This window comes from Acipenser ruthenus, chromosome 19 (genome assembly GCF_902713425.1).
Source record: "Acipenser ruthenus chromosome 19, fAciRut3.2 maternal haplotype, whole genome shotgun sequence".
NCBI classification, from domain to species: domain Eukaryota; kingdom Metazoa; phylum Chordata; class Actinopteri; order Acipenseriformes; family Acipenseridae; genus Acipenser; species Acipenser ruthenus.
Window position 1 is genome coordinate 10,117,733 of NC_081207.1, and position 14,184 is coordinate 10,131,916.

A 14,184-nucleotide genomic window follows, 5' to 3' on the forward strand; every position below is an offset into this window, starting at 1 on the left:
GCTTCCACCAGGATATACTGGACTTTGAACGCCGCTACCAAGGACAGTATAACGAGAACATGATGGGAGACTACATTTGGGGGCTGATTCGTGAAAATGATTTACAGTATAATCGTAAATCTCGAAAAACTACTCACTTGTAAATCTTTTGTAGTCATTTTTGTATTACTTTAGTATAAATACATGTTAATTTGGATTCATATGTTGTTTTTTTCTGACTTTATGTGAACGAAAAGACACAAATTCGCCCGTTTTCTCATTGGAAATAGGTAAATTTCAAAATATCACTGTCCTGGTCACAAAAGCAAAGTTTGTGGGGAATAATAGCCATTTTCAATACTTTTGAGGCATAAGCAATTAGGAAATAACACTTACTACCCAGGAACAAAAATTGTGTTACATAGTGTTATTTAACTAGCTGACAGTCATGCATCCTTACCAAACGCGTGCAGACTCTGGCCGAGGGATAATAAGATAATTAACTACTAGTTAATCCCTCGGCCAGAGTATATAAACCTGCAGCTCTCTGCACTCGTGGTTGAGTGTACAGAGGAGAGTACGGGGAGCAGAGAGAGCGAGCAACATTTAAAAAACAATTGCTAAAACGTGCTGGATTATCCAGTACGACACTTACTTGTTTGTTTGTTTATTCGTTTGGCCCTCTTGCCCTTTTGTTTTGTGTTTTGTTAAAATCATTTGTTTGTTTATTAAATACGCTGAGTGCACTAGCATTCAGCTTCACCCGCCCATCCACTGTTTTGGTGTCAGTTACTTCCTGGTCCGTGACGTCATCCACCTCACCACTGCGAGCCAGACTGTCACATATGGTGTCCAGCGTGGGACAAACAACGCCTCCAACAGCCAGACCAGGAAAGGAAAGGACGTTTTTTTTGTTTTTTTCAAAGTGTTTTTTTGTGTGTTGTGTGTTGTGTTTGAAAAAAAAAAAAAAAAAAATGGATAAAGTTGATGCATACATGGAGAGGTGGCATGAGCATCAGAGGGAGTTGAAGGAAGGAGGGGCTACGTGGTGCCTCGTCTGCCTGGAGTATGGGCACCTCCCTGAGGTGTGCCCATATGAAGACCCCCTCTTTGTACAGGCCTTTGATCGAGGTGAGTTGGAGACTGCGGAGGAGTGGATCCACCTGAAGGCCATACCATCGCCGCAGGTGGATCAGGAAACCTGCCTCACCTGCCTCAAAGGGGAGGAGTGGTGCTTTGCCGTCAGCAAGGTCGGGCACAAAGCACCCATGGCAGGAGGTGGAACTGCTGGTCCCGAAGAAGGGAAGGAGGGGCGGTGCCAAGAAGGCAAAGAAGCAGGCTCCAGTGCCTGAGGGGGAGCGCGAGCATCCAGCGCCCAGAAGGGGGGAGCGCGAGCATCCAGCGCCCAGAAGGGGGGAGCCTGTGCATCCAGCGCCCGGAGGGGGGGAGCCCGTGCATCCAGCGCCCGGAGGGGGGGAGCCCGTGCATCCAGCGCCCGGAGGGGGGGAGCCCGTGCATCCAGCGCCCGGAGGGGGGGAGCCCGTGCATCCAGCGCCTGGAGGGGGGGAGCCCGTGCATCCAGCGCCCAGGCCTCCAGCAGCAGAGGAAGAATACCTGCTGCCTCTGCCTCCGCCACCAGAAGCAGAGCAGGAAGAGCTGCCTCTGCCTCTGCCATCTCCACTGCTTCCCCCACCAGGAGCAGAGCAGCGGGAGCTGCCTCTGCCTCCACCACCGCTAGGGGCGGAGCAGCAGGAGCTGTCTTTGCCTCCGCCACCTCCACCGCCAGGAGCAGAGCAGCAGGAGCTGCTTCTACCTCCACAACCTCCACCAGCAGAGGGTGAATGCCTGCTGGTTATTCCTCAACCGCCGTGGGAGGACTGCCTGCCCCTCCCACCTCCACCAGCAGAGGGTGAATGCCTGCTGGTTCCGTCTCAAGCGCCGTGGGAGGATTGCTTGCCGCTCCCAGCTCCACCAGCAGAGGGTGAATGCCTGCTGGTTATGCCTCAACCGCTGTAGGAGGATTGCTTGCCCCTCCCACCTCCACCAGCAGAGGGTGAATACCTGCTGGTTCTGCCTCAACCGTCGTGGGAGGACTGCTTGCCCCTCCCACCTCCACCAGCAGAGGGTGAATACCTGCTGGTTCCATCTCCACCTCCACCAGCAGAGGGTGAATACCTGCTGGTGCCACATCCACCGTCATGGGAAGGACTGCTCCTGCCCTGCCTCGCACCGCCCAAGGATGCCTACCTCGCACCGCCCAAGGATGCCCGCCTTGCACCGCCTTGCACCGCCCAAGGATGCCCGCCTCGCACCGCCCAAGGATGCCCGCCTCGCTTCGCCCAAGGATGCCCGCCTCTCTTCGCCCAAGGATGCCTGTTTCTCCGCATCGCCTGGGGCTGCCTGTTGCTCCGCATTGCCTGGGGCTGCCTGTTGCTCCGCATCGTCTGGGGCTGCCTGTTGCTCTGCATCGCCTGGGGCTGCCTGTTGCTCCGCATCGCCTGGGGCTGCCTGTTGCTCCACATTGCCTGGAGAGCCACCAGCTACAGGGAACGAGGGAGAAGTGGAGCTCCCGCTGCCGCCTCCATGGCCAGGGGCTCCCCTCCCGAGGGTCCGCTGCTGCGGCTGCCGTCGCCCCCCGAGGGTCCGCTGCGGCTGCCATTGCCTGCCGAAGGTCTGCAGCTGCTACCTTCGTCTCCCGAGGGTCCTGTTTTGCCTGGGGTCGCTACCAGTCCTGCCATGCGGCAGGAAATACTGTGGCTGGAGCCCCATGAAGGGGAGCTGCCGGCCGCGGAAAAGGGGGGGGAGGTCAGGAGACCAGCTCCCCCAGCCACACTTTCGCGGCAGGAAATACTGTGGCTGGAGCCCCGTGAAGGGCAGCTGCCAGCCATGAAGAAGGGGGGGAGGTCAGGAGACCAGCTTCCCCCGCAGCAATTTCGCTGCAGGAGAAATGGTGGCCGGAGCCCCACGGAGGGGAGCTGCCGACCATGAAGAAGGGGGGGCAGGTCTGGAGACCACCCCCAAAAATTTTTTGGCCAGAGGAGCCGGCCTGTGCGCGGGCCATTGGAACGCTACGGCTGTTTGGGTGGGAGGAGGACATCCCACCGTGGCCGTCACCTTTGGCCCGTTGCTGCCCCTGTTCCTGCGCCAGGACTGCTAACTAGGACTTTAGGGAATAAGGGGGGAGGTGGCCAAAAAGGCCATGTGTGCTGCGCACAAGGGGGGGCATGTGTGGCGGAGTGTCCCGCCCTTATTTATTATTATTTGTATTTTTGTTTGCGGCGCGGATAAAAGCGCCGCGTCTTTTATTATATTTAAAAACCCCGTGAGGATGCATGGCTGATCAGCTACTGATTATTTAACTAGCTGACATTCATGCATCCATACCAAACGCGTGCAGACTCTGGCCGAGGGATAATAAGATAATTATTTTATTATTATTATTTATTTCTTAGCAGACGCCCTTATCCAGGGCGACTTACAATCGTAAGCAAATACATTTCAAGTGTTACAATACAAGTAATACAATAAGAGCAAGAAATACAATAACTTTTGTTCAAGCAAAGTACAAGTGTGACAAACCACAATTCAATAATACAGCAGGTAATAGTGATAGTTACATCAGGATATGATTAAATAGTGATAGTTACATCAGGATGTAATTAAATACAAAGTACTACAGGTTAAACACTTGGCAGATTACAGTATTCTGAAGTACAGGATTAAATGCAGTAAAATAGGGGGCAGATAAGAGCAAAATAAAGCACATTTACATGAAGGGTGATAGTGTCCCAGGATACAAACAGAGGAGTTCTACAGGTGCTGTTTGAAGAGGTGAGTCTTAAGGAGGCGTCGGAATGTGGTCAGGGACTGGGCAGTCCTGACATCTGTAGGAAGGTCATTCCACCACTGCGGAGCAAGGGTGGAGAAGGAGCAGGCTCTGGAGGCAGGGGAGCGTAGCGGAGGTAGAGCTAGTCTTCTAGTGCAGGCGGAGCGGAGAGGTCGAGTGGGGGTGTAGGGAGAGATGAGGGTCTGGAGGTAGCTGGGTGCAGTCTGGTCAAGGCATCTGTAGGCTAGTACAAGAGTCTTGAACTGGATGCGAGTGGTGATTGGGAGCTAGTGGAGTGGTGTGCAGGCAAACACAACATCATAACAAACTAGGACAGTGTTCCAATGAAGAGACATGGTTGTTTTGCTTAAATGTTGCTAATAAGTATGTGGTGTGAATAGACAATGCACCACAGAAGTTAATGAAGTACTGCAGTTAAACCACAAAATAATGGCCAAATAATGGTTGATTACGACTATGTCATGAGTGAAATGAACACAGCGTGGTATATAAGTAAATCCTTACAAGGTTAAAAAAGCTAAGGGATGTTAATTTTTTTCAGAAAGCTGCATGTGGGAAAGTGACGGTGGACATTTTAGGCTGTGTGTTATAAAAAATAATCTCAAGTGTTTTGGGAATACAACAAAGTGAACGTTCATTGAGTATTCTGTTTAGTATTCTGTTTATACCTAAATTACAGAACTGAATTTGGACAATTGCTTTCCTTAGATCAGGCTCTGCATCTGCTCAGCAATGCAGAGTAATTAGGAACAGTCCAGGCCATTCTGTTGTTGGATTTGAATGAATGAAAGACAGATTTCAAAATGAGATCCGGTAAAAAAAAATTAAAAATCTCAGCATTGATTCAACGCTAGAGAAGCTGTATAAGAACTGACATTTAATGTGTAAAATTTAAAATATCTTGTTAACCTGTTAACTATAATACCGTTATAACCATTTTATTACATGGTTATGTATGACCCATAATCCAAAATGCTACCATGTATTGAAATTCAACGTCAATTCAGCCAACCAGAGTACTACACAATCAAAATAGCAGCATCAGTCATATGAGGCTGGGCTATTAAGCTTTAAAGACCATGAGTTGGTGGGGAAAATGAAACCATTCTGGCCAAGAACACTATATTCAAATATGGGCCCTTTATTAAAAATATTTTTTTTGTTAATAAACATTGATATGCAGGGGACATTAAAAGGGCCTACATTTCATTTGACAGTTTTTGTATATGTCCAGTTCTTTTACCCATTTAAATATATTTCCATATTAAAATAAATGAATATTAGAATGCTCTGTATAGTGTTCATCCCGTCAAACTTTTCCCTACATGCTTTAATTAAAAAAGTCACCCAAAAGACCATTTACATTGATCATTGTCACTTTCCTGCAGTGCAGAGATCTGAAGGGCAGTTTCCCTTCTAGGCTTGAACAATAGGTCAATTTGATTGCATTTCTTTTCATAAAGAAGATATATATTTTTGACTTGCAATATTATTATTATTATTATTATTATTATTATTATTATTATTATTATTATTATTATTATTATTATTTACTGCACATTATAATCTACGTTAGATAATGCAATGCTTAGCAGATTAAAATCAGTTATCAGAAGAGACACAATTAAAGTTGTCCAATTATAGTAAAGGATGGTTGGTACTCTAGATGAAATATTGTATCAAACACAAATACAGTCTGATGGTCACACAGGTGAAAACTATAATTGTAGTAACTTCACTTACACTAGATTTACAGTGCACACTGTGGGGATATATAAACTTTATTTTATCAATAATCCATGAATATAGGCATCCATACTTTTATTGTAAAATGCACTTCCTTGTAACTTTTTATAGTATCCTTTCTTCATTCACACTGTGCTCCAAAAAAGCAGTTTTAGTGGAAGAAACGCATAGCTCCCTCGCTTGCCACACTGTCACAGGCATGCTCCACTGCTATCTGCAGCAGAAGGAGGTTATAATTACCATTGAATTTATGCAGATCAGGGGGTTCTCCAAAAAGTACCGCTCTCTTCCTCTTTCTGTTGTTTTTCTGTTCTGTGCATTACAGAACAGCTCCTGGTCCCATTTTGTGACAATATCTTATAACACTGTATAGGGCCATACATCTTTAAGATTCGAATGTAGCTAATGTAATGACAGGTGTTTCTACCTTGTTGCCACTCCTGTACATCCAAAGGTGCAAATGACTCCACTATATCCACACTGCACACCCCAAGGGGGATGACAAATACTATGCACACAAAGCTCCATTATAAATGTTTACCCTGGTAAATGTGCACAGTGGTTGATCCTATGCTTATACAACTCAATTGCTATCTTTGCTTACTCATCTTTGGATACATGTGAATTTTGGTTTATGCATTCATTTCAAAAGTGAATTAATCACCCTTTGGTGGTTTAGAGCTGAGAATACACAGACATGATGAGTCTTGATATACCTTTTCTATTACTGCTGGTTGGTTGAAGGAAAAATAAAGCTGATTTTGCACATGTACTCCTCCAATGTCTTCATGCTCCATTAATCTAACTGACACGAGTACATACGTTCTTGCAGGTGGAGGTGAGTTGAATTAAACTCCTGGATGCCTTGCCAGAGTCCTTCAGGCAGTCTCAAGTGGGAGACATGACTGTGTCACCATGACATGTCGGTTTGCTGGAGCCTATTTACTTCATTCGTGTTCCAAGTTTCTGCTAAAACTGTGGAAAAGAAACATAGCTACTGTAACGTGAAATAAAGCCAATTCAATACAATGTATGGAAAATAAGCTCATGACTATATAGGAGTTGAAAAGCAAAATCTTACACACATATAATCGTGTCCAGAGCCTAGAGTCTGCTCATAACGGCTTCAAAAGGATGCAAATATTCTGTACACTTAAAGAAGTGTTCTGTATAATAGTTAAAATGTAGATACTAGTAATACAGTCTATAAACTTGGGGACAAGAAGATGATTTTAATGTTTTATGATTATTAAACAATGACTAATTGAATAAGAATAGATTACCCATTTGGATATTAGAGCATTGGTATATACTGGTCAGTCCTTTTTCTGGCTTTCAACTAGTCATACTGGCCATGCTGGAGTTAAATATTAAGAACCCCAAAATAATGCTCGCTTTTTAGTGTTTGCAATAATCATGAGTGGCTATGGTTTCTGTTGATCCCATTGTGAGTTATTATCTTTGTTCTCTAAACCTCGATGAATCTGAGCTTATCCAAAGAAGCCAAAGTCCCAGGACTGAACAGCATTCCTCATTCCACTGTACAGAAAGAGTGAAGTCAGTTTCCTTGTTCTTAAAAACATTGAGTGCACAAGCCAATAACAGATTTCTGAAAACCGTCTGACAGAACAGTCTTGTAAAAAGCCAGCATGAGAATTGCATATGTTAAAAAAGCATTCAATGACAGTAAAGTTCATAAAGGTGTAACGTTGAAGGCATTGTATCTTTTCCACCAACCCTGGTTAAGTATTCATGTATGTGGTAGGTTAGGCACATTCTATATCAATCACAACCACATTGCATGTAATAAATGCATGCTAGTGGTATTGAATATATATTTCAAATTAATGACAAGAATAGATTTTATGTGCAAGATCTTCAGTATCAAGGTAGAGTAGCTGCATTCTTAAAATATGTATTAATGCATATAATGTCATGAGCCTTTGGGAGGGGGGGGGGTTATTTGGTATATATACAGTATATACTGTATATATATATATATATATATATATATATATATATATATATATATATATATATATATATATAGTATGTAGCAAGGATGAGCAAATGGTTTTGACTAAATTATGAAGTTTAAAGGTGATCTAATTGGCGTTTATTGAAATGAAATTAAATATACTAACGAATCATCTGACATAGGCATCGCAGGTTGTTTTGCCAGAGCTATTCCAAAGGGAGAAATAGATAATTTAGCTCCAGGAATTTTGGATAAGACGTCTGTTGTTAACATCCCCCTTTAAAAAAAAACTGGTCATTTGAATTTTAATAAATGGAATTAAAAGAGGGAATATCAAGGTTTTAAAATACATTTTCTTCTTATTGCAATAATAATAATAATAATAATAATAATAATAATAATAATAATAATAATAATAATAATAATTTCATAAAGCGCTTTTAATCATAATGCGCTGTACATAAAAACACAAATAAAAATATCAAACATTAAGGGGTAGGTTTACTAAGATGGGCCACTTTACTAAGATCGTAGCGCAAACATACTGCATTAGCATTTTCGTTGCGACACTTAACAGCATAATACCACTAATTTGTATTATCATGAGTAGCCTGTAAACCAAATGTATACTGTCCATTTTTATTTAAGTTAGTCAGTGGTGCAGTGCTAAAAGATACTCAGAATGAACTGGAGGGGTTAGCGGCACATGTCCAAAGTCTATTGCTTCCAACACCTTAGGGAAACCAGAAATGTTATAGAAATTAGTTTTCAAGGCTTGTAAGTACACCCTGCTTTTAGGGAAAAATAGGTATTTGGCTGTTCGACTCAAAAATGCATGGAGCACAACTGGCAATGCATGAGTAAAGGCAGACTGGGAAATGCCAGCAACAATTGCGACTGTTTAAAAACATGGTTTCAAAAGTTTTTAAAGAATTGTCTGCAGCTTTTGTATATCTCATTATAATATTTGTACTATCTCCACCCAGTATTTGCAAATTTATGCAGGAACGCCCATAATTACATATTCATCTACGCTTAAACCGCAAACAGAAACTGCTGCCGCAAAGCATTCCCTAAAAATTCGCAAATAGCATTGCGCCGGTCTAGTACGTTTCACCCAAGACTTCCGACTTGTAAGCAACTGATTTGCAAAACTTTAGTAAACCTACCCCTAAATCTAAAAAAAAAAGCCATTTTAAACAAGTACGTTTTAAGGCGAGATTTAAAAACAGCCAAGGATTCAGAGTTACTATTTCTTTTGGGAAGGGCATTCCACAACCTAAATAAAATGTTGCTAAAATGTATTGAATATCTACAAATCTTTTATTTTTCTTTCCTTTCTTACATATCACTTGTGCAGTTCAATACTTTTGCATCAACAAAATTATAATGGGCAACTTTTTTTTCCAACTTAAATGATTTTTAACTGCCTGGTAGCATCTTCCTCAGAATGTGCTACTTGCCTGTTTACGGTAGCGGGATGGTCTGGCTGACGTTTATGGGTGTATGCCTCTCCGCACATTGCGTGCCGTTTTGAAACACTGTGTTTTTAATATATTTTCATGTTTGATCTTCTGGCTCCCTGTTAAATGCAGTCTTGGCTGCCATCAGTGCCCATGCATCCTGACAAAAACGTGCAAAACATGTTTTTTTTTTTTTTTAACATTGTCAAACTTAAGGCTAGGAAAATCTCTTAACCACTGTTGGTTGAACTTGTGTGTTCTTTTGATACTTACAACTGTGAACACACTGTAACTAACAGCCCTTCTCAAAGTTCCCGGTTCAATTTCATCTTCTGACATACCTTCATTGCTCATTTCTTGTAAAGACGCCAACAAGTCTGAATTTTGTTCATGGCGGTTTTCTTTTGAAACTGCTTCAATTACATGAAAATAATTTGTTATTTTCTTCATCTTTGTTTAAGTTTTCAAACGGTCTGGAAATGAGTAGCTATCGCACTGATAAACCATAAATCAGTGAATTGCACAAGCATTATTTTAGTCTCATATGCAGAAACTCGGGATATTTTCATCTGTGCTATTGGACTTAGTGCTACAAATAACAATTGGGCATTCCAAATTGGGGAGAAAACCGGGGTAAAAAAACATTGGCGATGACTAAATTTATAAAAAATAAATAAATAAATAAATAAATAAATAAGGGAGAGCTCAGTTGGAACAAAAAACAGAACACACAGGGGTACTCCAGGACCAAGGTTGAGAACCAATGCTTTAACAATAGCCAGAATTTATTAAACGTTATAGCATATGGCAGCACACACACACACATAATAATAATAAAAAGATTTAATCCAGGTAATTGTACTTCTTTGTGATAATTCCTGTTTAATCGCTTATAATTGTGATATGCTCATCAACCATGTTACGCACTGAATTATCAGCCTGAGCCTACAGCTTTAGTAAACTTTCTCAATAAGTATAAATGCATGAATACTGTCAGTTACTTAGCTCACCTGTTGATTGTTCGCGCTCCATCGGAACAGAACAGATTCAGTGTTTTTAACAGTTTGTAGCTAATGAATGAACACATAATCAGCTGGGGTTCAATTTAACAATTAATATATTCCTGTAACAGGGCGAGCAGCCCTGTACATTGTTTATTTATTTTTAGATCGGGGTCTCCCCCTCCGCCCCTGTGCAGAGTATTGTTTTTGTTTATTATGATTTATTGTATTGTATTTATGTCGGCGAGCGCCGTATGTTTTATTGTATTGTATTTTTATGACGGCGTAGCGCTGTGTTGTTTATTTTTAAAACGTGTCCTGGCAGAGGCGAGATCGGTGCTCGTCCTCTGCCAGGAGTAATAATTAATAAACCCGTGCAGATTGTGGCCGAGGGGTAATAGGATGATTTACTAATTAGTTAAACCCCTCGGCCATGATATAAAAAGCCTGCAGCGCTCGGCACTGGAGGTGGGTGTTGGAAGGAGAGTGAGCGAGAGGATTAAAACGAAACTAAAAGTAAACTCCAGGAACAGTGAAGGCAAATGCTCAGCCTGACCTGGGTTTTGTTTATTATTTTTGTGTTTCTTGATTTTGTTTAACTATTTATTTTGCTCTGTGAGCGAGTGTTTTCTGTTTGGATATTTTATTTATTTATTTTTGGTTGCTTTAAATAAAACGGCGGCCGCGCCACTGCACAATACCTTTTTGTTTTTGTTGTCCCTTCTTCTGCCGTGACGTCAGACCAGTCGGCCGTTCCTGCCACACGTGGTGTCCTGCGTGGGATTGCAGCGCCTCCAGGACGCAGGCAGAAGAGGGTACTGCATCTTTTTCGTTTTTTTTTCGTTTTTTTTGATTGTGTGGAGAAAAGGAGAGTGAAGAGGAGGATGGGAGGAAGAAAGATGAGAGGAGAGAGGAGGAAGAGCTGCAGAAGGCAGCAAAAGGAGCTGCAACAGCGGCCACCAGGGGTTGTTGTGGTGGAGGAGTGGTGCCCTGGTTGTGGGGAGTTTGGGCACACAGTGGCCATCTGCCCCACCCAATACCAGGGAGAGGAGTGGGCTGCCCAAGCGAGCCAGGACCAGATACCCCGGGGGAGACCCCAGAAGCGGGAGCTACCAGCCGCGGCCACCAAGCGGGAGAGCAGCTGGGATGCCATCCTCCGGGCGGTCATGCATGACTGCTGGTGCCCCATCTGCGGTGAGCGGGGACATTCTCCACTCAACTGCCCTCTCCTGTCAGAGGGGTGCCTGCTATGCCCATTCCCACCAGCAGAGGGAGAGTGCCTGCTGGTCCCACCACCACCTGAGAGAGGAGACCTGGAGAGGGAGACTGAATGTCCTGCGCCTGAGTGGGAGGAGCCCGAGCGTCCTGCGCCTGAGTGGGAGGAGCCCGAGCGTCCTGCGCCTGAGTGGGAGGAGCCCGAGCGTCCTGCGCCTAAAAGGGAGGAGCCCGAACGTCCTGCGCCTAAAAGGGAGGAGCCCGAACGTCCTGCACCTAAAAGGGAGGAGCCCGAACGTCCTGCGCCTAAAAGGGAGGAGCCCGAACGTCCTGCGCCCAAGAGGGGGGAGTCGGTGCGTCCACGGCCCAAGAGGGGGGAGTCGGTGCGTCCACGGCCCAAGAAGGGGAAGGCCGAAGGTCCACAGCCCAGGTACCTGCCAGCAGAGGGGGAATACCTGCTAGTGCCGCCTCCATCTCCATGGGAGGACTGTGAGTCGCTCCCACCTCCGCCAGCAGAGGGAGCATTCCTGCTGGTTCCACCTCCACCGCCCTGGGAGGACTGTGAGTCGCTCCCACCTCCGCCAGCAGAGGGAGCATTCCTGCTGGTTCCACCTCCACCGCCCTGGGAGGACTGTGAGTCGCTCCCACCTCCGCCAGCAGAGGGAGCATTCCTGCTGGTTCCACCTCCACCGCCCTGGGAGGACTGTGAGTCGCTCCCACCTCCGCCAGCAGAGGGAGCATTCCTGCTGGTTCCACCTCCACCGCCCTGGGAGGACGACATGTCGCTCCCACCACCACCGCCAGCAGAGGGAACATGCCTGCTGGTTTCCCTGTTGCAGCCAGAAGGGGAGGCGCCCCTGCCGCCTTCGCTGCCAGAAGGGGAGGAGCCGCCTTCGCTGCCAGAAGGGGAGGAGCCGCCTTCGCTGCCAGAAGGGGAGGAAGCCCTGCCGCCTTCGCTGCCAGAAGGGGAGGAAGCCCTGCAGCCTGACGGGGAGGAAGCCCTGCCGCCTTCGCCGCCTGACGGGGAGGAAGCCCTGCCGCCTTCGCCGCCTGACGGGGAGGAAGCCCTGCCGCCTTCGCCGCCTGACGGGGAGGAAGCCCTGCCGCCTTCGCCGCCTGACGGGGAGGAAGCCCTGCCGCCTTCGCCGCCTGACGGGGAGGAAGCCCTGCCGCCTTCGCCGCCTGAAGGGGAGGAAGCCCTGCCGCCTGAAGGGGAGGAAGCCCTGCCGCCTGAAGGGGAGGAAGCCCTGCCGCCTTGGCCAGCTGAAGGGGAGGAAGCCCTGCCGCCTTGGCCGCCTGAAGGGGAGGAGCCCCTACCACCTCGGCCAGAAGGGGAGAAGCCCCTGCCGCCTTGGCCGCCAGAAGAGGAGGAGCCCCTGCCGCCCTGGCCGCCAGAAGGGGAGAAGCCCCTGCCGCCTTGGCCGCCAGAAGAGGAGGAGCCCCTGCCGCCTTTACTGTCAAGAGGAGAGGAGCAGGAGCTACCTCAACCTCCTCCACCACCACCATTGGGAGAAGTGGAGCTCCTGCTGCCGCCTTCATGGCCAGGGGCTCCCCTCCCGCCGTCGGGGTCGCCTGTGTTTCCCTTGCGTCTCCTAGGGTTCCTCCCGAGGGTCCGCTGCCGTCGCCTCCCGAGGGTCCGCTGCCGTCGCCTGGGGTCGCCAGGGATCCTGCTTCACCTGGGGTCCCTACACTGTGGTCGGAGCCCCACGGAGGGGAGCTGCCGGCCATCAAGAAAGGGGGGGGAGGCCAGGAGACCAGCTCCCCCAGCCGCACTTTCGCGGCAGGAGTTTGTGTGGCCAGAGCCCCACGGAGGGGAACTGCTGGCCATGAAGAGGAGGGGGAAGGTCAGGAGACCAGCTCCCCCAGCCGCAATTTCGCGGCAGGACAGAGTGTGGAGGGAGCCCCGGAAGAGGGAGCTGCCGGCCACGAAAAATTGGGGGGTGCTGGAGATTCCACCATGGCCACCCCCCGGAAACAACTTGCTTCCCCCTCTTCCGGGACATTGAGACTGAGGGGGGAGGTGGCCGTTGGGGCCATGTGTGCTTCGCACAAGGGGGGGGATATGTAACAGGGCGAGCAGCCCTGTACATTGTTTATTTATTTTTAGATCGGGGTCTCCCCCTCCGCCCCTGTGCAGAGTATTGTTTTTGTTTATTATGATTTATTGTATTGTATTTATGTCTGCGAGCGCCGTATGTTTTATTGTATTGTATTTATGACGGCGTAGCGCTGTGTTGTTTATTTTTAAAACGTGTCCTGGCAGAGGCGAGATCGGTGCTCGTCCTCTGCCAGGAGTAATAGTTAATAAACCCGTGCAGATTGTGGCCGAGGGGTAATAGGATGATTTACTAATTAGTTAAACCCCTCAGCCATGATAAAAAAAAGCCTGCAGCTCTCGGCACTGGAGGTGGGTGTTGGAAGGAGAGTGAGCGAGAGGATTAAAACGAAACTAAAAGTAAACTCCAGGAACAGTGAAGGCAAATGCTCAGCCTGACCTGGGTTTTGTTTATTATTTTTGTGTTCGTGATTTTGTTTTGTTTAACTATTTATTTTGCTCTGTGAGCGAGTGTTTTCTGTTTGGATATTTTATTTATTTATTTTTGGTTGGTTTAAATAAAACGGCGCCCGCGCCACTGCACAATACCTTTTTGTTGTTGTGGTCCCTTCTTCTGCCGTGACGTCAGACCACTCAGCCATTCCTGTCGCAATTCTATATACGCACTGGAACAATCTCATTATACACATGCATTCAATTCAGTAACTACTGCATCCAATGAAGGTTCAAAAGAGCCATACAGATTATATTCAGTTATATGCATTTTATTTCCTCATAAAAGCGCTTGTCATGTTCCAATTACTACATAGTGTAGGTTTCAAAATACAAACGTAGCCTATTGCTTTCCTGGTAACCCGGCTACTGAGATTCTAAATTATACTGCAATTAGATTCAAATGA

At 46.6% G+C, this 14,184-nt stretch overlaps 1 protein-coding gene across 1 annotated transcript in view; it reads left to right on the plus strand.

Moving 5' to 3' along the window:
• The window catches only part of LOC131698720 (uncharacterized), a 33,236-nt gene that overhangs the window by 1,008 nt on the left and 18,044 nt on the right, over positions 1 to 14,184 (plus strand). Inside the window, exon 3 of the mRNA XM_058992190.1 lies at positions 11,058 to 11,208. Within this exon, the coding sequence (XP_058848173.1) occupies positions 11,058 to 11,208 (151 nt within the window). The remainder of the gene's footprint in view (positions 1 to 11,057; positions 11,209 to 14,184) is intronic.